Genomic DNA, 22,926 nt, shown 5'->3' with positions numbered 1-22,926 from the left:
ATTTTCTGATATAACTTTCGGGGTTAATCAGCATCCCCCCCCCCTCCCCCCCGCATGTCACGAGACCGACACCCACGAGTCATACAATCTAATTCAATTCATTTATTTCCATACTTCTCATTTATGGACATTATAACAGAAATCAAACAAGTTCTTTCACCTTGTAAACAATGTGCAAAACACAACAATATACATGGTGATAACACAGTAATTATATGTAATAACTGGTCAAATTCGAAATCGAGACGGGGTTGATCAAAGAAAAGTATGACGGGACCTACATGAAAGCAAGATTGTTTGGCTGTAAGCCCCGAGTAATCAGTGTTTGTGAAAAAGAAACGGAGAACGGATAGTAGATAAGACCAGATGATGTAAGGGTGCCAAATAAGAAAAAAAAATTAAAATGTGAACTATTACTGTGACCGAGCTATCATTGGTTTCAGGAGTACAACATGATTTGCATAATCATAAAGCCTACTTTGGTTTAGTAACACTATAGGCTTAAACTGTTGTTGCATTAAAGCTATCGCCAAGATATGATCAGTAAGACACAAGAAGTAACATGTACAGCTATCAAGCCATTTGGTGCCCGCCGTCAAGCTCTGTATAGAAAGTTAGAGAGAGAAAGAGGGAAAGAGGATACAGCCTACAAGACACGTAGTTACACCCATGAGTTCGACACTAAGCAAACAAGGCCCACGAGATCAACACATTAAACCCCGTGTGGTATCCGTCGAACTCGTGGGCTGTTTTTACCTAGTGTCGGTCTCATGGGCTTTATTTGCCTAGTGTCGAACTCGAAATGCCTGTACACCTTGGCAATGTCACACTAAAATTGCTAGAAATACTAGTACGAAATTGTTTTCTTGAAATCGAAATGGAAGCTCTTTTATGTCATGTCTTAAACTCGACTACCAACGGTAGTGTGTGAAATTGAATGGAAATATTGTGCCGTGGAATATGCCATGAAATAAAATCTAATAGTCACCAATTTGATTGATAATATAAGGATGTTGAAAATGGTCATCTTTTTCACCATATTGCAGTAAACTGATCTTAACCTTTTTTGTGCCAATGAGTAAAATGTGCACAAATTTCACATAATTATTATATCTACGGCATCGGAGGACATAAATGTGACACCAAAAGGGTTAATAGAGAATTTGAAAAAAAGGGAAAGTGTGAGTAAGGAGAATCGTTCGAACATTAATGCTTATGAACAAATTCGAATGAAATTGTTATCAAATTGGGCAGAAAACCTATACAAGCTTTAGACATACACAACAGTAGGCCTATGTCGAGAAAACTTCACAAGTGCATCCATGCAAATAGCGTACATAAACGAAAAATACTAGAGTTGCCAATTTGAAAAACTCGCTTTTGCTACTACTACTTCCGGGTTGCGTCGGGTTAGCCGTCAGCTGATGCAACCTGCTACGTGTTCATGCTGCATGCTGCAGCTAGCTGCTGCTTTGACCGTATAGTACCACCGTGTGTGTGTGGACATACAATTAATGTAGTCTGCCCAGGCCTCGACCTCAGTCTTGTACTCGATAGACGTACATTGTATGTCCACTGACTGAATGGGGTCCTAGGACTAGAAGAGACCGTGGTTGAAATGGAGCTATTCGTCTTTGCTCTTCTGTACTCATTTTCCTTCGCACCAGTGTTGCTGCTGATCTTAGTAAGTCGGTATAGAAAACTAATTGCGCTGATTGTTGCTTGTTGGTTAACTGAGAATTGAGATGGAAGTGACGATATGCGCGATACTGACTTGTGCCCGTGGCCGTGCGTGCGCGTGCCGCTCATATGCCCATGCCAATCCTTATAATCCTGTATTGAATTTAGATCTAGAAACCTCTAGATAAATTATTTCGAAGTTTGAATCGTTGAAATGGGCAAGTAGAAAGCTACTCACGAGAGGTTTGTGTTCAGTACAATCAGCAGATAATTTACAACATAACAGTGGAACAGGAAACAGGAGTAAATTTACAACGTAGATTGACATATTAATTTACTACAAGTAACTGTTGTTTAAGTACAACTTCAGTGGACAGTGGGTACCAGGGACAGGGTAGACGTCATTGGATCATTATAAAAACTAAGTAAAGTTGCAGTCAAGTTGCATTTGTGTAGTGACTAAATTTTAGTTGCACTTGGATAACAAATGACTTTTTCCACAGGTGTTGAGGTGTGGACGTGTAAAATTTTACGTACAATGTAACGTTACAGGTACCGTACAAGATGACCGCAACAGCAACCCCAACACATACGTGTCGGGTTACGTACAAGACAGAGCAGTGTCAGTAGAGTGCCAATCTACTTACAGCAATTGTGTGTTAAAACAGATCAACATTAGTAATTTTAATACTGAGTGGTAGGCTCCTGTCAAGTTATGCTGATCCGCGTGATGTCCCAACTGCACCTCTCATCGTACCATTACGAAGATGAAGCTGTTCGTAAGCAAGGGTAGGGTAATAGTAATACAGTGCACTCCCGTTATAACGAACATGGTTATAACGAAATTTTGTTATAACGAAGTAAAACTTCTGGTCCCAAAATTATCGCCATTAAAGGGTGTGTACAGTTCTGGTCGAGGTGAAGATTTAGCTTTTAACGTTTTGTGAGATATTCAGAAACGACTCTGAGATGTGAAAGAGCGTGCAGTTCTAAGGGGTATCAAAAGTTTATTCGATGAAAATCGGTTTTGAAATGGCTGAGATATCCAAAAACAAGGTGAAACAAAGACATACTAATAAAGTTGGGGCATGTCGCCTTTTATTATTAGCACTTTTTGGGATATCTCAGCCATTTGAAAACCAATTTTCATCAAATAACCGTTGAATCCTTCTTAAAATTACATGCTCTTTCATATTTCAGAAGAGGCTTTTCATTATCTCACTTAGAAATGTTCAAAACATGAATCCTTTCTTCAACCAGTACTGCACAGTCCCTTTAAAGTCTATGGTACAAAATTCGCTTATAACGAACACGGTTATAGCGAAATTTTTGTTATAACAAAGTCTTTTCCGAGCACCACTGACAAAGAAAAACAAAAGAAATGTGCTCCGTTATAACGAAATGCTGATCGCTTCCGAAAATACGTAGCGGAACAAGCATTTATAGCATCTCTGATTAGGCGAGCGCTTCACATCACTGTGCGTTCGCTCAGTGTGTCCCGCATTCTTTCTCTCTCTCTCTCTCTTTTTCATTTGCAAACCTTCGGAATAACAAACCTTATCTTATTGTCGGATTAAAAAACCTTCGGAACAGTTAATTTTTCTAATTTTTGTTTTCATTTACAAACCTTCGGAATGACGAAACTCATTTCATTTTTCGATCAACGAGTCTTCGGGAAACGAAGAATATATTTATATCTAAATTATGAACTTAAGGAATAACGAATCGTCGGAAGAGCAAAGCTTCAAAATAATGAACAAACCTTTGGAATCCCGGGAATGGCGAAACTTCAGAATAAAGAGCCTTTCAGAGTAACAAACTTACTAAGAAACGAATCTTTGGAATAGCGAACTCTAACGGAATCCTAAACCGTCATTTTCTATACGACTTATTGTGTGACAATACACCTTTATACTCTCTTTTAAATGAAATATTCAAACGAAATTAAAAAGGTATCATCCCATTTCACATAGCTTTCCAATGTATGATGAGTATTATAATTCAACAAACATAATATGATATATGCGTGGTTTCCTTGTTTTTGTTATAGTATTTGTTCGGTTATAACGAAATTTCGTTGTAACGAAAGAAAACGGCCGGTACCGAGCATTTCGTTATAACTTGAGTGCACTGTACTTACTTACTTGGGTATTACTTGGGTGTACAGACTGGAGGCAAAGCTTATTTGACCTTGTCCCTTATTACTGTTCTGTCCCGTCTCAGGTACATGTAGGGTTCATACTTGATTGGATTATTTCTCCAGTATCTTTCTAGGGAAGACTTGAATTGGTTTATGGTGGTAGCACTGATGACTTCCTTAGGTAGTGCATTCCAATTGTTTACATTTCTTATTGAGAAAGGAGACTGCCTCAGACTAGAATGGACACGTTGTTTGACAAGTTTGAGATCATGACCTCTCATTTTTGAACCATTGGCCAACTGAAAGAATTTTGAGGGATTTACTCTATCGAAGCCTTTGAGGATTTTGAACATCTGTATCAAGTCAACCCTCTGCCTTCTGTAAGCCAAAGTAGGAAGATGCAGTTCTCTAAGTCTTTCTGGTATCTTCTGTTTCAGTTCAGGAAGAAGTCTTGTTGCCCTTTGCTGGACTTTTTCTAGCATGTCCTCATCCCTCTTCAGTGTTGGGTACCACACTGAGTTGCAGTATTCTAATGTTGGTCTCACAATTGTTTTGTAGAGTGAGAGAAAGCCCTTCTTCTGCAGAGTTGAAAAATATCTCTTTATCGTTCCTACTTTGATTTTGGCTCTCTTATTAGCAGTATCTGCTGTGTGTTTGCTGAAAGACAAATCCTCTTTGAACAGCACCCCCCAAGTCTCTTTCTTCACTTCCACATGTTATTGAGATGGGATTTGTGTCTTGACTGTCAGTATCCAGTGTATAGTCATACCTTTGATTTTTTCTTCTGTAGTGCACTACTTTGCACTTACTCTTGTTGAATGGCAACTGTCATTTGTTAGACCAATTTGTTATGGCATGTATATCCCTCTGTAACAAGTCTGAGTCAGTTTTGGAGTCCACTGTCGTGTATAGCTTGGTATCATATGCTAATAGCTTCACACTGGAATCGACTGTAGAAGGCAGATCATTTATGAAGATGTTGAACAATGTTGGTCCCAGTAGTTACTAGGATTGTATCTGTGGGAAAATTAGTTGAGGGACATTGTATATGAAGTCTTTCCAAGAGAAGGGAAAAAGAAAGATCAAAGGAAAGAAAAAAAAAAGGAAAGAAGAAATGACAGAAGATGCTATGCTGTGTGGAAATTGACCCTGCTGCTGTATCAATCATGCGTGTAATACGCCGTTTGGTGGGGCAACATTCACAAGTATTATACTGTGAAAGCAGCCTCACTGCTGTGCGCTGTGCTATACCTTTGTATGGACTGTTGCACGCAACACAACTCAGTGGGGCTGAATTCACGAAGTATATAAAGTACAGTCTTGCCAGTGCCAGGTAAGCCGCCTTAATATTTAGTACAGACAGACAGTGAAGGGGGTTATTTCACAAGTATGCCAAGATTAGGAGCAACAAACCTGCTTTAGATGTGAAATACATGATTACCGGTATAGTGCATATTACACTAGTACACATGTATGTCTGGGAAGTGTTACACGATAGTGTTATGCTAGATTTTGCTGGGCAAGATACCCTTATTCTCCCCCCACCCCACTCATACTGTTACTCCACCACTCGCCAAATGAGTGTGACTCTGAACGCGTGATATCTGTGCGTAAGCTAACAGGGATCAGGGAGGTGTCGTCTCCCAGCAAGGACAAGGGTAGTGTAGACTACAGTGGTATTAAATGTAAAATTGGGGGGGGGGGGGGAGACATGATAAGGAAGTCTTCCCCAAATTTCATTGTACTTGCTACTGTTGGACCCCATTTACAGTGCGAGGTTCGGCTGCGGCTCGGCTGCGGCTCGGCCCAGCCCCGCTTCAGTGTAAACGCGCAAAAGGCCAAATGCGAGGCCAAAATTGGCCTCGCATTTGGCCTCGCTCTTGGCCGCGGCCGAGCCCGGCCTTTTCTCAGTGTAAACGTAAACTGGGCCAAATGCGCGGCCAAGTTTAGTCTGGCTTCCAAACCCTCTGCCTGTACTATTTCGCTGTTCAGGATATTAACCCCCTCAACGTCGAAAACTAGTATAGTTTAAGGTGGTTTTGTCCTGCAAAGGATTTTTTCCTTCGGCAAAGGCCTTTGCCGGAACGGCGACTTTGTCGCCACGGAATTCATTTGGCAAAGGGTCTGAAAACCAGACAATACCAAATTGCATTTGATTACAAGCAGAGCGCCACTACAACATATTGAAAGGTTTGAATCAAAAGCGCGGCCGTGCCCGGCAGTGTAAACGGACAAAATTGCGGGGCCTGGCCTCGCAATTGAGGCTGGGCTTGGCCGCGGCTTGGCCGCAGCTCGGCGCAGCCCCGCACTGTAAACGGGGTCTTATACTTGCTACTGCTAACTAGTCAATGGCTCTTACATAGGCGTATGATCTTACCACAGATACACTAGTCGAGTCTTCTGCCTGTATCATTTTACTTGTACTTTGCATGTGCATGCAAAAAAATTCTTGTGCAAGATTTCCCTCAAAAAGTGGCCTGTGCTGTGGAGATTCTCATAGTCCTACAACTGTATTATATGCAGTGCCCATTTCCCTACAGGTGTGCATAATATTTAACACACTTCAGCCTAGTTAACCCTTGGAGTGTTGTCACATGTATACAGTGACTAAACTGACTGGCATTGCTGTGGAAGCGTGTTTTACACAAACACAAACAGTGTTACTGAAATACAGGCTTTGCCTTGCTATGCATTTGGAATGCACTCTTCCACACACATGATACTGTTTCATGAATTACTTAAACAAGACAAGACAGCTCATCGCAGAACAAATAGAATGTCTGTGTCTATCCCATTCTATCCCATGATAACTCTATACTTCCAACAACAAAAAAGAATTGTGTGTCTTCTTGTATTCCACAGGTTATTGCCTTTATCTACTTCACGACCCCTGAGCCCAACATGACCAGATTTGAGAGTGAGAAGACGTTCATCGACCCACAGAAAGGAGGTCAGAGGTCACCATTTCCGAGTCTCTACGACCAACCCTCGCTGGAGTTGTCAGTAATCGTTCCGTCCTATTATGAAGAAAAGAGATGTGAGTGCAGCAGCAACAGCATAAGTCTGTTGTCTATGATATGATGCAGTACACTCTTCATAAGGCCCTTTTGCCACCAAAATTATTGAATAAGACACAAAACAAGTCTGAGAAAGTAGATATAACCCTTCTGATTGAATTATATTTACCAGACACTCGTTACTTGGACTGATTTAATCTGGCTTGTCTTAATCCATTGAAGACTAGTCCTGAGTATACTTGGGCACGTGTCTTTGGGAAATGTGTGTTACATAAAAATCAGCTTATCCTCAAAGGGTTGATATATACGTGTAACTATCAGTCTTTCATTTTGTGTACTTTATATTACAAATGGAGAATGGTTTGAAAGCTTGTGCTCTGCCGGTCTCCTGACATTTGACCTCTGAAACAGCTTTGTCAGATCATAAGAACAGTAATGACAGCTCTTTGAAAATGCTCCTGTTCCAGCCCCAACTTACGCAAATTTCAACAACAATAAAGAAATTCTAGTGCTGTGGTACATGGCAGACATTAAGATTCAAGAAGTTGACCTTAACCCCGTACGGTTTCACCTCAGGAATATGTTACTCAGTTTGTCTCAATGAGTAGATATGCACTCTGTTCTCCTCAAGGTTGATAATTGACTGTAGTGTCTTTTTCCTTCTACTGCCACAGCATCTTATATGCCTGTATTTCTTTCCATACACCGGCCCTACCCCCAACCCTTGTCTTTCTCCCACTCTTTTAACTCCCTGTCAGAACCCTTCTCTTACTTTAACCCTTAACCCATTAAGTCCATGATAATTTTTGCTGAAAAAACAACAAATTGATACTCTTGTGTGACGCCATTAAATTGACATATGAATTTTGCTGTATAACCTATGGTGGAGAAGGAGTTCAACTTATGAAATCTGCCCATCATTTAGCCTATTTGTAAATCCCCCTCGCAGTCCAGTCTTACTTGTCAACTGGAGTCAACAGATGCCACTTACAGCAGCAGTTTGTATTTTAAGTCTGTAATTGAATCTGGCTCTAAAAAATTAACACCAAACACTGAATGAAATGCAGATTGTCAACCTGTTATTTCAGTTTGATTAACTTCTGCTGCATTCTTCATTTTATATGCAGTGCCCAAGATGATGGATGAGGCAATAGAGTTCCTTGAGTCCAGACAGGTAAAGTATGATGGGTATTGGTGTGGAGTAGATTCCTTGCCCCCTCCCTCTACCCTAACCACCACCCTCTAGAACCAAGCAGAATTAGGGACATCAGGGCTTACAATGTACGGGTGTATGTACCTGGGGGGGGGGGGGGGGGGGAGGATTCTTCTAAACTTATATTTGTGTAAAATTAACCTAGCAAAGGAATGTAATTTTTGCAAGAAAAAAGCATGTTGTCAAATTTTCTCGATACTTGGGCCTATTCAGGCATGAGATTGTCTGAGAGTGCCACAGAAGTTGATGATTCTTCCTCTTACATGAAAGGTACTGCAATCCCACTTGCCCCCTTTCCCCTTGGCATGAAAGAGGTGAGACCTCCCTGGTTGATTCAAGGAAAATGAGCTGGTACTTGGCTATTTAGGTTATAGTGCCCCTGCCCAAGATATTGTAAAACGGTTGCATGCGTTTCGATTTTACAAATTTCGGAGATTCAAGATTTGTGAAATTAAAACCACACAAAATTTGGTGTACACGATATGCAATGAATGCCAGTGGCAATTCATGAAAATATCATGCTTCAAAAGAGACCATCGGCCTTAATTTGTGCAAATTTCATGCTGGGAAAGTATCTTGCTTTGCAGTACCATGTTTCCACAAAGGCAAAGAAATTTCATTTCTAATGCCCTGGTATGCAATGATTTCCCTCATTTCAAACCTTGGACTCAACACAAGTGCACATCATAGGGTTTATAAGAAAATTACACAAAAATTATGATGTTAATTACATACTTAAAGGGGATGGCTAGTGCCTGATCAGTGGTAATCAGTGGGAATGCTAGGGGATGATTGTTCCAATCTTTGTGGATTCATTTAAGAGTACATTATAAATATATTGTTGTGTGAAAATTATTTGCTTCAGAATGGTCTCATATTCAAATGTGCAGTTCAATGTTTCCAGGTCAGCATGCCTGTAGACAGTGTCAGTTAATGATCGCCCCATCACTGTACAGGCATGCTAACCTGGAAACATTGAACTGTGCATTACCTGAATATGAGACCATTCTGAAGCAAATAATTTTCACACAACAATATATATATAATGTACTCTTAAATGAATCCACAAGGATTGGAACAATCATCCACCCGCATTCCCACTGATCTGGTACTAGCCATCCCCTTTGATTTAGGAAAGTATGTGTGAAACAGTTCTCTTTCACTGAGACACATACAACATCAAAGAGAAAACACCTTTCAGTATACACAGATTCAGAGAATGAGCACCAGATATGCCTTATTCACTGTACTTTTTCTACATCATTCCATGCGGTCTTATGACAGGACAAGTGTGAAGTGTATCTGTTGTAATTATGTTTGAGTCCATTGAAAGCCTATTGAGACAGCTGCTAAAACAGGGCTGATCATGTTTATCTCCGTGCTTTTATTACCATCATGGTAGAATCCTGAGAAAGAACCACCTGTGAAGTTCTAGTAGTGGTGATTAGTAAGATGAAAACCTGATATTTCTGTGGCAAATTTCTTGTCATCAGCAATACTGTCGTGAAACCCTACCTGTGCAGAATGGAGTGTGTTTGATAATTGTATTATCATTTCAGTTTCTTCATTCATTTTTTGCTTATACCTGAAAAGAAATTTTATATCAGACAGCAAGCAGAATGCAGTAGTTTCATTAAATGGAGCAAAGAAAAAGGAGACTTCAATTTTGTGAATAGTCAGGCAAGGGTTACAAGTTACACAAGCATCAGAAGAGATAGCTGATGTGGTATCCTCGGAAACATAGAATTTGGGGGATTACACATAAATTTACAGTCAAACCAGAGATGATAGGAAGATGAACTGAAGATCAGATTAGGTCATTTCTTCTGTAGTGACATTACTGCCTCTGATACAAATGTGATGGAAGCAAGTTGTAATTTCAGTCATCATTTTTTTTTTCTCGTATAAAATCCACTCACCTGTTATTTATTCATGTGTTCACTTCAATTTGTCATTTTTTAAATTTTTTTTGGTAGCATTGGTTTTTATGTGATGACTTTTCTGTAGCTTCTTGGTACTTTTCATGTTTTCCATTTCATTTTTTTTTTTTTTTTTTGAGGTGGGGGAGGGGATCAGAGAAGGTTGAATCCTGTAAAGGGAGACTAAGAGCTCAAAGTTCCCATGACAACCAAATCATCATTCTGCCCCCAGCAGCTAGGGCCACTATACAGCTGATTGTGATTCCCCCCAATCGTGATCATGTGACCAGAATGCTGCTTGCATAGGAATCTTCATTTCTTTTCAACACATTGAATAAAGGATATATCAGAGACTCCAACCCCAAGCACCTTCTGATCTGGAGATTCTCCCGCCCGAAACCCCTAGCAAACGGAAGACTCCAAGTTGATGTGTGCGAAGCGCGAAATTCCTAGGGTTCTAGATGTTCTCTGGTGCTATCTAAGGCTTATTTTTCAATATACGATAGCAATAAGTAAGAAATCCTTTCCACCGGGAGACACAGAGCCAGGGCGGGAGAAATCAAATCTCCAGCGGGAGAATGGGAGTAGATCTCCCGTCAAAAACGGGAGAGTTGGAGTCTCTGATATATCGGTGTGATTTTTATTTGAATGAATTCCTTTTTCAGTGTCGACACAAATGAATATGATTCAACACTTATTCCCTTCAATAAATTGTTTTTCTGTGATGTAGAGGCTGTTCAAAAAAGTAATATTTCTTGTGTATCACTGCTACTAATGCTAGGCAAATTAACAAATCCAGAAACTTGTAAGAAAATGCAATATATTGATATTTGTGACATTTCAGGCAAGCTCAACCACATAACCGAGATTACTCTTGAGATTCACCAGGTGAATGACATAATAGATGACAGGAGACATTCTGCTTCTGCTGTGTGTTCATCATGTGTGAAAAACAAAAGTTCTCTCAAGGATGGATCCTCTCTAAGAACAATAAAACACTTAGCACTGAGGCCTGATCAAACAGAACTCAATTTCTTGTCAAGTCACAGACAGAAGTTTCCTTTTGTGGCCATCATTGTAACTATCCACAAAAAATGAAAGTAGAGCAGTGATATGTCTGTAATTCTTTTGTTCTCTTCGGCAGAGAAAGGACAAATCTCGGACATATGAAATCATTGTGGTAGATGACGGCAGTAAGGATGGCACTTCAGAGGTAAAAGGTCGCATGTCCATTTACAATCAACTCATTTTCTCCCTTGAAAAATTGTCTTATGACAATCCTGTGATTGACGACGCACTCAAACACCTGCAGTCATCTGTCGGAAATTCATTTGTCATAATGTGCAGATAGGTCCACATTCTGCAGAAGCAGAATGTTAGGGGAAAGTTTGGAGTCTATTCTTTTACAGTTTGGCATATGAAGGTTGTGGTATGTCCTCTTTTACATTTGGTATGGAATGTATTTATTTTTACCTCCATGAAGTAGGTTATGTTTTTGTCATTGTTGGTTTGTTTGCTTGTTTGTTTGTCTGTCTGTTTGCAAAATAACTCCAAAAATTGTGAATGGATTTGTATGAAATTTACTGGAAAAGTTGATAATGATACAGGGAACAGATGATTAAATTTTGGAAATAATCCGGAGCGCCATCTGAATCCATGAACTGTTTTGTTTTTGTGTTTTTTTTAATCTGTGAAGTATTCTTTATCATTGGCAAATGGGGCCCACAAACCAGGGATTTCAAGCTGTACATATTTGAGGTGCACATATGTGCACTAATGGGCACGTGCTCGAGGCACAGCAGAAAGCTGAGGTGGAAACACTAGAAAGGATTTTTTTTTATCAGTGGGAAATAGGGCCATTTTTAGCATATCACTTATGTGGAAATGAGCTGCTTGGTGGAGGTCTGCACTCTCTGAGTGTTTTTCTAGTTTATTCATATTTCACTATGTTGCTGGTGGCAGGATGCATGAAAAACAGGATTGTTAGGGAATAGGTAAGTTTACACCTATTACTTTGATAAGTATTCTTCAGAATGATTCCTGTTTTCTATCTCTTTCCTTTTCAGGTTGCGTTAGAGTATTCAAAGAGATATGGTACCGACCTCATCAGAGTTCTTACGCTAGAGAAGAATCGTGGCAAGGGCGGTGCCGTGCGACTGGGCATGCTCAGCGCCAGGGGACGGAATCTCCTATTTGCAGACGCCGATGGTGCCACAAAATTTGCCGACATTGTTAATCTTGAAAAGAGCATGACTGAGTTGAGGGAAAAGGTGAGTCAAGTACCCTTGGTGTGGAAAAATGGTACAGGCAAACCCTGTCATAAAGAGCACTTTTAGGACAGCATTTTATGATACAGCAAGAACATTTTCCCCAGTACAGAATTTTTGACATGCATGTCACAAGGCAATACTCCCTTGATATAGTGACCTCATATTTGAAAATCATGACAAGATTTCAATAATAATAATAATGGCCTCTTATAAAGCGCTGAAATCCATCAATAATGATGCTCATGGCGCTCTTACATAATCAACATAAACATTTATATAATACAAACCCTACAATATTCAAATACGATAACTAGAGCAAATGAAATACAAACAAAAACAAAATGCGTACTATACATAATGAAATAAGAATGCAAAAGGATTTCAATAGTAAAACCTTATTACCTATGCTGTTTTGTTAATTTTGAATGAGCTTGAGAGAAGGGGGAGGGGGATGAAAAATCTTGTGGTCCCAAGTGTCTCATTGCGAAGAACATACAAGTCATAAGTAAGCTGGCATATTTGGATGTATAGGCCTACTAATATAATGCTATTCCCCTCTGTTGTCAGTCTTCAGAATTTGTATCAAATGTCATGTGAAGAGTGCAGTGGTATTTTAACACTTGTAAATGTGCTTTTTGCAGCTTTGATAGGGCAATTGATAACCCTAAACAGCCTAGCATCTCCAAGGAATCAACATAATGACTATGATACATATCATACTGATTAATGTAACGCAAGAAAAGGAAGCAGCGCACAGTATGCCATGCTGTAAGGCATTCCTATCAAGGGGGAGAAAAGCCTGCTAATTGATTAAAGGGAGGCAGTCCTGAGATTTTCAATGTACTGATAATTAAAAAGAGTAATAAATATACCTTTTTACCAGTTTATACGCATGGAAATTAAAAACTGTCTCCGTACGCGGTATTTGCAATATAATTGCTGCAAGTGATCGTGTAAGAGCCTGCAAAAAGATGCTACGTCATTGATGCCCTACTCTCAAGTTGACAGCCGTGCCTCTAAAAACCAATTTAAGTGTTCATATGATCAGTTGTAATTTTATCATAAGATGTGAAAATATGTGATTTTATTATTTTAAACAAAATATTTCAAGCTTAGTTTTATATATAATTCATGTAAATTAATATTGTAAACATAAATTTATATATATTTTAAAAACAAATATACCATGTACTTGACATCAAATAGGCACGGTCCTTTTCTAGCTTCTGTCCGTGTTGCATACTACTTTGCATACAAACCACTCGCGCGAATTCTTACCATACTAATGTACACAGTACTCTGTCAAGCTGAGTTTGGCGTTCAGACCGAAGATTACCTGGGCATAAGAGACTTGAATTCTTCAAAGGAAATATTGTTTCTTTCTCAATATTTCTGTAAGTACTCAGATATCAAACGAATACGACTTCTACCGTTCAGGGTAAAAACAGGGGACCGCAGGAATATGATTTCGCTCTACTTTGCCATGCAGGTCCAGTTGGCACTTGCAGTGGCACTGTACTGCAGTCCAACCCCGGCTGCAGGCCCTCCGTAAATGACACATAGAATCTAGCTAGCTACTTTCCTTACCTCTCTAACATTTACGCTTCCTTTCCTCAGTTCTCTTCAAAGTCGATGCTCGAGGTGTTTCTGTTTTATAACATATGAGCAAATATGGACGGGATTGCATCTGGCTAACTTCAGTTTTCTCGGCTTATAACCGAGGGCCACAGCCTGCCTGTCCACGTCAAAACATGCTTCTCAAATGGTCCTCGCATAGGCCTAACGTTACAACACGATATCAAGAATGCTTTAAAGTAGACATTCAAAGAGATCATTAAATTCTGCAATTTAGACATCATTAGAAAGCTCAGGAGATATAGAACACATTGGAATTGTGTTACCTCACTTTCGCGTTACTAGAAAGAAGAAAACGCTCACGAAAAACTGTGTTTTTCTGGAGCCTGATAAGGGCTAATTCGTCAGGAAAGATGCCCGTTTCGCCTGACGTCATGCACTGGATTTGCGGACTCTGCCTGGTGAATTAGTGTACAATGTTAACAGAGGTACAACCTGATTCTTTTGCATTGTATTTCCTCATGCAAAGGTCGAATTGAATGAAATATAACTTTTCATGGTTAAATAATAATGAAGAATTATTTCTCTGTCGATGTTTTGTAATTCTTACAAATATTTTCGTCAATATTCAGGAATTTCAAGCTACTTAGGTAATCATATTTTTTCTCTTACGTTTGTGATGTTAACACGTTCAAGTTTCGCTGGTCATATATAGCATTTAATTGGAAATCATGAGGATTTGTGACAGGATTGATAATCTAAGACATGGTAATGTTGACAGTAACAAGCAGACTTACGAAAAATGGCAAAATATCAAAATAGGAGAGATTTTAAATCGAGGATCGAGATACAACTTGTGCAGCCCGGACTCATAGCTCGCGATCGTTCGCATGGAATATGTACTTGTATTAATTCGTGGTCAAGTGGCTCCACTGCTCCCACCCGCATTGCTAGCCGCTCGCCGCACACTGCCTGCATGCCTGGCCTGTTACGTGATTAGCCAAGGGAATCATGGAAGTACTTTAATTGGCGTAGGAATATAGACGTGATCTACTCCTATACACTTACCGTGCTTTGCAATGTACGAAAAGTAACCACATGTGTTTGTTTACGTTTTCGGCCGATATTGTGTTACGACACAGCCATAGATTCTCTCTATCGTATATCGTTACTTCGAGCTTTGTACAGCGTAATTGATTATAACGCGTCCCATGTACTAGATCCTAATACTAGTTATAGATTAGAGTCTCGACGATCAGCGTGATCAGTGTGTACAATGGATGACGGCGGCGGTTTGGAGGGAAAAGGTGGAAAAAAGTCGGGCAGATCTGCGGGGGAACGGTGCATGCTGATGAACTGTAGCTCCACACACAAAACTGCCTCCATGCACAAGATGCCTGGCCCCTTTCCTGTTACAGCAGGAAGGAAATTTACGCAAGTTCAGATGGGATGGATAAATTTCATCAATCTTAAACGGGTGTTTCATCACCACAAAGTGAAAAATATCGTCGTCTGTGGGCGTCATTTTGATGAGTCCCAATACGACTCGACACAGATGCACATGCATCGTATGGGACTGAGGAAACTGCCGCCGAGACTGCTACCCAACGCCATTCCCCACATTGATGCACCAGACATAGGCCTACTTGGGGTTGAAGCTCCAGTGCCTCCGTCCACATTCCCGGCATCAACATCAGAAACGCCTGGCCCATCGACATCGTATGCCTCCGACTCCGATGTAACGTTAGGTCTACTCGAGGTCGAGCCTTCATCGCCCCCCACGACAAATATGGTCGGGATTGCATCTGGCTAGCTTCAGTTTTCAGTTTTCAGTTTTTTCGACTTATAACCGAGGGCCACAGCCTGCCTGTCTACATCAAAACATGCTTCTCAAATGGTCCTCGCATAGGCCTAACGTTACAACGATATCGAGAATGCTTTAAGTTTTTATGTTCGGCTTCTTTGTACCGAGATTTCTCAGCCATACAGCGCACCTTTCACAATCCTTTTGTGGGTCTGGAATGGAAAAAATGATTTTCCTGGGCAATTTTCTCTACGATGTGAGCAAAATACTGCTTGACACATCGCCAACGGCATGATGAAAGATAGCCTAACCAGACAACACCGAATGTGTAGAACCGTTTCTACGCACGTACATGTACTGGAACATAGCCTACTACTGTAAACAGTATTTCTGCATGCGCGGCAACAGGGCTGCACTGTGATAGACTGGAAACGCGCGTAGGGGAAACGCGCGTAGGGCAAACGCAACCAGGGTATCTACCGTAGATCTGTAGTACTGTAGTACCGTCCACAGGTATACTGTGCGAATATACAATACGCAATACATACACACACACACACACACACACACACACAGTACGTAAAAACAATGTCAAATACTAGTAGCCATCACCTTCTTCATGCATCCAGGTAACAATTAGTGTACGCATAATGAGCAGAACACGGCTGGGAAGAGTTGTGCCTCGGTGACGTCGGACTCTCCGCCAATACTTGCTCATTAGCATATTCACCATGCAGACTCACACTTTTTCAACAAAAATTTACGAGCTTATTTGGTGATTTGAAAGTTTGTTTTTGGTGAAAGTAGTTCATTGGAGGTACCAACAACAACACATTTTTTTATAAATTCGTGTGGACTGCCTCACTTTAAAATATTGTACAAGGCTGTCAAATGTCCAACTGGGCCTTAAACTTGACATAATATGCATGACGATGTGTGAGTGATGTATTTATAAGCAGCGAATTCTAATTAAATACTTTTTTATGTGAGCAGGTATCAAAGAATTGGTTGCCTTTTGTTTTCTTCACTTGACTAAGGAAAACCACCTGAACCCAGTTCAAATTTTGCTTCGCGTCTTGATTATGAGACAATCAACTGAGAAAAAAAAGAAAAGAAAGCAATCTAGTCTTTATAAATATCTTAAATGGGCATATTACACTAGGAATTAATTCATTTTTTCCTCTTTCACAGGATGAGATGGCGATAGTGTGTGGATCAAGGGCTCACCTACAAGATGAGGCAGTTGCAACAGTAAGTCTTTTCTCTTTACTTTCTAAAATAGAAATTCTTTTATTTGACTGCAATTTGTGGAGTTGTGCTCCTGCAACACAGCATAAAATGTACGAAAAAGTGTACAGTAATCATGACCTGAGTCAGCCTTGACAAGTCAAAAAATTGGCTAAGTTGAAGAAAAATTCTATTTGGTATGGATATAAACATGGCTGCATGCCCACCCATTCACACTGACACAAACTCTCTATGTTATTTCATTACAAAATAAAAATGATAATAATGTGGAAAATTTATATAGCACATATTATCAAATATTTTCAAGCGCTTCACAGATGATAACACTGAATAAACATTGACAACTAACCCAAGAAACAAACACATGTCTATCACAAGTTTAAATACATTGTAATCTGTGAATAGCATAATCATTGGTATTGATCTTCAACTAGGTGTGTCATGAGTTTCTTTTTTAGAAGTATCGAGGGGGAAAGAGTCCCGAATGTTGTTAGGGAGATTGTTCCAGAAAAGGGGAGCACAAGCAGAACTAGAGAAGCACTCTGAGAGCGCAGACCTCCGCCAAGCATGCAGCTCATTTCCACCACTGATCTTGTTCTTCCACAGAGATATCAGTGATTTCCACCCATACGTATACTTATAGCATTGTGTGCTGAAAGTCGCCCGATTTCCCAATACAGAAGCATTTGTTACGTCATAAACCCTCAGCTTCACGGCACGCCTCGCCCTAGCAGAAACTAGAGCACGCGCTTTAGTGCACGCGTGCAATAACCTCAATACGCGCAGCCTGAACTCCCAAGTTCATTGACCCTACCTGCCAAAATGTCAAAAATCCTTCATAAATTCCCCCCAAAATCTCGGATCACTACCAAAATTTAATCATCTGTTACTTGTATCATTCTAAACCTTTTCTGCAAGTTTCATCCAAATCCATTTATTACTTTTTGAGTTACAGCTGTATTTTGCACATGGACAAACTAAAACTAACTAATAAAGGAACACACAAACCAACGGTAACGAAAACATAACCTCCACCCTTGGCGGAGGTAATAAGTGCAACCACCAGAATGGTTACAGGTACAAGGACCAAGTGCAAACTGTGCCCCAGATGATGGTCTGAAGATTCATCTGTGTAGCTGGTTTAGGTTTGAATGAGATAAGGTCATCAGGTGAAGAACCAAATTTCTCTTTTGTCTATTCTTCATCGCCATTATCACTGCAATCAGCAGCAGCACTATTCATGTGACGATTAACAATTTTACCCCGTAAAGATGAGCTCTGTGATTCAAACATGAGATATCGACAGTATTATGTCTGTGGATCAGGAAAGACAAGATCATGGGCTTGGTGTCCCCACCCTCAATTGCAAAGGATACTCTTCACAGAGATGCCAACTCTTACTTTTGTGCAGTATTTTGGGGGCCAAATATACTGCAGATTCATGGAAAATAATGTTTCTCCAAAATTATATTACTACACATGTCTATTGCAGGATTGGTAAAAATACTGTTTTTCCACCAAAATATATGCTTTTTCAGCCCTCAGTATACTGCAATGCTGTTTACATGGTTAGCAACCTTGCCTCTACTGTTTTCCTCACCACATGCTGCATGGAGCTAATTTTCATATGGTGGTCACCCTCATGTGGAGTAGCTTCATTTAGAATCTAATGCAAGTCACCTCATGATGAAAAGTTACAGCATTCAATCAAAATATGTTTTGTAGTTTTGAAGATTTAGGTAATGGGTATGTTAATTATCTATTTTTTTTTAAAGGAACATTTGGGGGGAAATGGCTACAGGAATACAAAGTAACATTACGTGAATATTTACACAGCAGGCAGGAAAGAGTAAACAAATTACGTGGAATCACGTCACACATGTCCTAGAAAAACTGATGACGTTGCCATTCTTTTTTAGGTCCCCTTAGCAATACATCATCACTTTTACCTATTTGCCAATATGACAGAGTTATAGATATGTCTCTCTGAAACTTAAAATATTTGAATGCACAGAAACTTTGCTACTTTTGTCCGAAAACATGAGAAATTCAGACACACTGAAACTTAATTACTTTTATTTTTGTATTTTCCCTATAGCCTTTAGTTGTTCTGTTTTAATATGACTTTACTCTATGTGTTTCATATCAACTTGGAACTTGGAGTTGAATTTCCTGTGGAATTGGAAACAACGTTTTATATAACATGCCACTAGGTTCTCTTGAAATATTACCCTTAGTTTCAGATCTACCGGGTCTCGCTGATTCAACAGGAGGCTACCTGAAAAGTTGAATTATGGCCTGACAAGAAGATAGGAAGGTCTTCCTGATCAGGGAATTATTTTCACCTGCTGAGATGCATGTAGTACACAGGTATCTCATCTCAGGTTGAATCTCCCTGATAACACTTTGGAATCCTCCTAGTTTTGATTTGAAGCGAATGTTGGCAGGACAAACCTTTCCAAGTTTACACAGAGCAAGAGTAGCTACTCTACATTTCACAGAAAGAAATTTGGTCAGAACCATATTCTGATCAAATATCACACCCAAGTTTCTGGGTGTGGTAGTTTCATGATCTCAATAGAATAATCAACCATCCCACTGGGTGACATTGTGATTTGTAATTCTGCCTTATGGGTGATGCTTCGTGTGCTGACATGCATTGTATGTATATCAGCTGCTCCTTCCCCCTCAATGGCTGCAGCCTCCAGTGTCATCCGCCAAAACATGCACAGAATGCATGCACCTGATGTTGCTGTCATAGTTGTGAGTGGCTCCGCCACGTCCCGCCCTTTCGTCTCCGAGCACCAATGAACCTCCCCTGGAAAAAAACAAAACAGAAAAAACAAACAAACATGTGGACGACAAGTCTGAGACAACAATGTGCTCTGAAAAGAATATATTTGCAAGTCACTGGCGGTAATATGAACAGTTGAGATCAGAACAAGACTTTGCTGAAAGTGCGAGATCAAGGGGTGACAAACTTTTCCTGTATGATTTTTGATGTGTAAAGATTTTTTTTTTTTTTTGATTGCTGTATAATTATTTGCTGTCAGTTGGTTATCCTTGTCACTCTGTGGTCTGGGGCCTAGAGCACCTGCCAAAGAGATACAATGATTGAGGAGATGGTGAAAAAGATGTATCTTTACCTCTAACCAATGCATAACATGGGCACTAACTGATTATGAAAATTGTATCATGACTCAAACTGATAAGCATTTGCCACCTCATGTATTTTTTATCGCCAGTTATATGCGACTTTTTAAAATACTTGTTGCACAATTACTCAGTGGCACTTGGTTATCTGTGATCACCTTGTGATTCCTGGCAAAGCGCACTTGGTGCGGAGGCACAGTGTCAGAGGAGAGGTGGGAGACAAGATGGGCTTCTTTCTGACGCCGGATGATTGATGTGTGAAGGAATTTGATCTATCGATCATTTATGTTTGGACAGTTGGGCGAGCACTTGCCACATTGTTTTGCCCCAAGGGTGATGTGTAACTATGTGTCAGATGATGCAACCAAAACCACTGGTAGTGATAGCATCTCCAAGAGTTGGGGAACAGGGAGGGGATGTGGTAGACCCAGTGGCTACATGGGTCTTCTTTTGTTCGGTGAAAACTGCGAGACAATGACTTTGCATGTGATGACAACCAAATGTTAGACGATTATTGATTGATATTGCAGTTGGATTTCTGCTGTCTTTTATTTGTAGCCATGTTTTGGAGGAATGTGCATGGCATCACGACAAACTCAAGAGACATATTTACATGGCATGATTCAACTCAACTGTTGAGTTTGCTTGTGGACTGCAAGGTAGCTTATGTTAATAGTATGTCTGAGAGATCCCAAATGTGAAGGCCAGGGGGGCATTTCATGAAGCTGTTTGTCAGATATTTTGTCTGGCAAACTGTTAAAAGCTACTGAAATCCTTGCATCTGATTGGCTGAGAACAAATTTGTCTGACAAAGTTGTTGGACAAAATGCTTCATGAAATGCCCTCCAGGAGACCAGCTGAGGCTGTGTCGTGGGTCATCAAGCTGTCCCATCTGTCGGGGGATGAAACTGTTTGTCCCGTGTGATAGCATGTGGATTTTAAGTTCTTACATTTCTGTATGTAACGTGCGAGATAGTTACGAATCACAAAGCGGAATGATCTCACATTGCTTCACTCAAAGAGCAACATGGAAACATGGACAAGGTGTCTTGTTTTACACATCTTGGTTGTAGTGTGTGACAGGTACTGACCCACCGTAGCTCAGTCATGGCGGCTTGTAATGGTCAGCAAAAAGTTTTGCCCAGACACGTCACAGTAAAAGTAAAAGAAGATGTCTGCCAGAACATGATCTTAATCATCAGAGGATGGACTGGACATACATACAAGTGATACAGCGAGATGTTCAACAGTATCTAAGCTGCATTCAAAGTTTGTTCACCCAACACCCTCTCCAGTCAGTGACACTGACCAAGATGTTGCCATAGAGGGCACCCTTTCAGCAGTATGGACAAACAGATTTTTGTCAGCTTGCTGCTTACATCGCTAAGTGTCCACATTCGTTCAAAGAGCACTACAGGAACTTTATGGTTGTTTTTCTTTGTTACCATCTTTGTCTTGGTTAGGCAGTCAGTCAGACTATCAGTGATGGGAGATGACTTGGTTCCACTGTAGTCATTTTTTGTATACTTGTGTTTTGTCTGTACCTTTGTAGTGATTGTTCTGTTATCAGTTATGTCTCTTGATGTTTTCAATGAGAAAAAAAAATATCTAAATCTATTCTAAATTTCAAGAAAGCCTTTCAGTTTTCATCAGCAATTAAGAAAATGGGTACTTTTTTTTTGGGGGGGGGGGGGGCTTGTGACATTTTATTGTAATAGGGACTCCTCATTTTTATCTTGGTGTATCTGTAGTATAGTACTTCAAACATGGATACATTGAATTACAGAAGTGGATTTTACAAAATTTTCAGAGATCAGGGGCCATTTTCATAAAACTTGTCATCACAACAACTGGCACATTTCTATGACAAATTTGCTCTCAGCCAATCAGATGCAAGGATTTCAGTAGCTTGTCACATCTATGACAACTTGTCACTGATAACAAGTTTTATTAAACGGGCCCCAGATTTGCCAATCAAATGTGCTTATGACTGCTGTTTCAAAAGAATAGCCATATTTACCAGTAAATTCAAACTCTGTGCATACCTTCTTAATGAAATGTTCTTCCAGACATCCAGAAAGTTTGCCAGAATCTTGACCAATGTAAAAAAAAGAATAATAATGATGATAATATAGTAATGAAAATGAATAAATAAAAATGCTACCGTCAAAAAAGCAAAAAACACAAAGAGTTGGCTATTATGGAAGAAACACCATTTCTGTGCTATTTGTTGTTACCTCTGTGTGAACTTTCATTGACTGTGTGTGCCAAATCTGTCACGTGATAAAGTATTTTGCCGCCAGCAAGTCATGTTCCTCTGTCTACTGGTTCGTGACAGAAAAATCTAGATCAAAGTGGGGCAAACTTCATTTGCAAAGCTGTGCCAAGTGTGATTAAAAAAGGGGGCCCTTGGATCTCCAAGAGTCTTTAGTGTCAGCGTGAGATCGATGACGAGGGGCGATGAATCGGTATTTTAACGAAGCAGTATGTTGCATTGGGGCCAGACCTGTAGCATTGTGTAATAGGAATCTTGTGATCAATAAGAAAATGCCTGAAACTGCTTCTCAGAGGTTTTTAAATTATGCAAAATATTTCAGGGGATATCCACAAAGTAATGAAGTGAGGTCCATGTAGGGAATGCTTTGCTAACATCACAGTTTTATAAGGAATATAGCTTTGTCCATGTGTTTAGTTTGTCCAACCATTTGTTTTTTATTTGTATATTTTCTACTTTATTTCTTTGATGGCTCATTTATTCATTTGTTGAATTGTATATGTTTGACTATATTCATTGACTTACAGTATGTATTCATTTATCTATGCATCAATTGTTATTCATTTTATTAATTTGTTCATTCATAATAGTGACTTATTGATTTATGCTATTGATTGATTTTATATTGATCT

General features: G+C 39.8%; 1 protein-coding gene across 1 annotated transcript in view; it reads left to right on the top strand.

Annotated features, from left to right (window-relative positions):
• Positions 1 to 1,566: 1,566 nt before the first annotated feature.
• LOC139722244 (dolichyl-phosphate beta-glucosyltransferase-like) overlaps positions 1,567 to 22,926 on the top strand; it is a 44,209-nt gene continuing 22,849 nt past the window's right edge. The window contains exons 1-6 of the mRNA XM_071633553.1: positions 1,567 to 1,684; positions 6,683 to 6,857; positions 7,965 to 8,011; positions 11,114 to 11,182; positions 12,036 to 12,239; positions 16,810 to 16,869. Coding sequence (XP_071489654.1) covers positions 1,619 to 1,684; positions 6,683 to 6,857; positions 7,965 to 8,011; positions 11,114 to 11,182; positions 12,036 to 12,239; positions 16,810 to 16,869 — 621 coding nt within the window. The 5' untranslated portion in view covers positions 1,567 to 1,618. The remainder of the gene's footprint in view (positions 1,685 to 6,682; positions 6,858 to 7,964; positions 8,012 to 11,113; positions 11,183 to 12,035; positions 12,240 to 16,809; positions 16,870 to 22,926) is intronic.

Source organism: Diadema antillarum, unplaced genomic scaffold (assembly GCF_040938485.1).
Source record: "Diadema antillarum isolate AM-2024a unplaced genomic scaffold, OU_Dant_1.0 scf00000162, whole genome shotgun sequence".
Taxonomy (NCBI): Eukaryota; Metazoa; Echinodermata; class Echinoidea; order Diadematoida; family Diadematidae; genus Diadema; species Diadema antillarum.
This window is presented reverse-complemented; position numbering and strand designations above follow the sequence as displayed.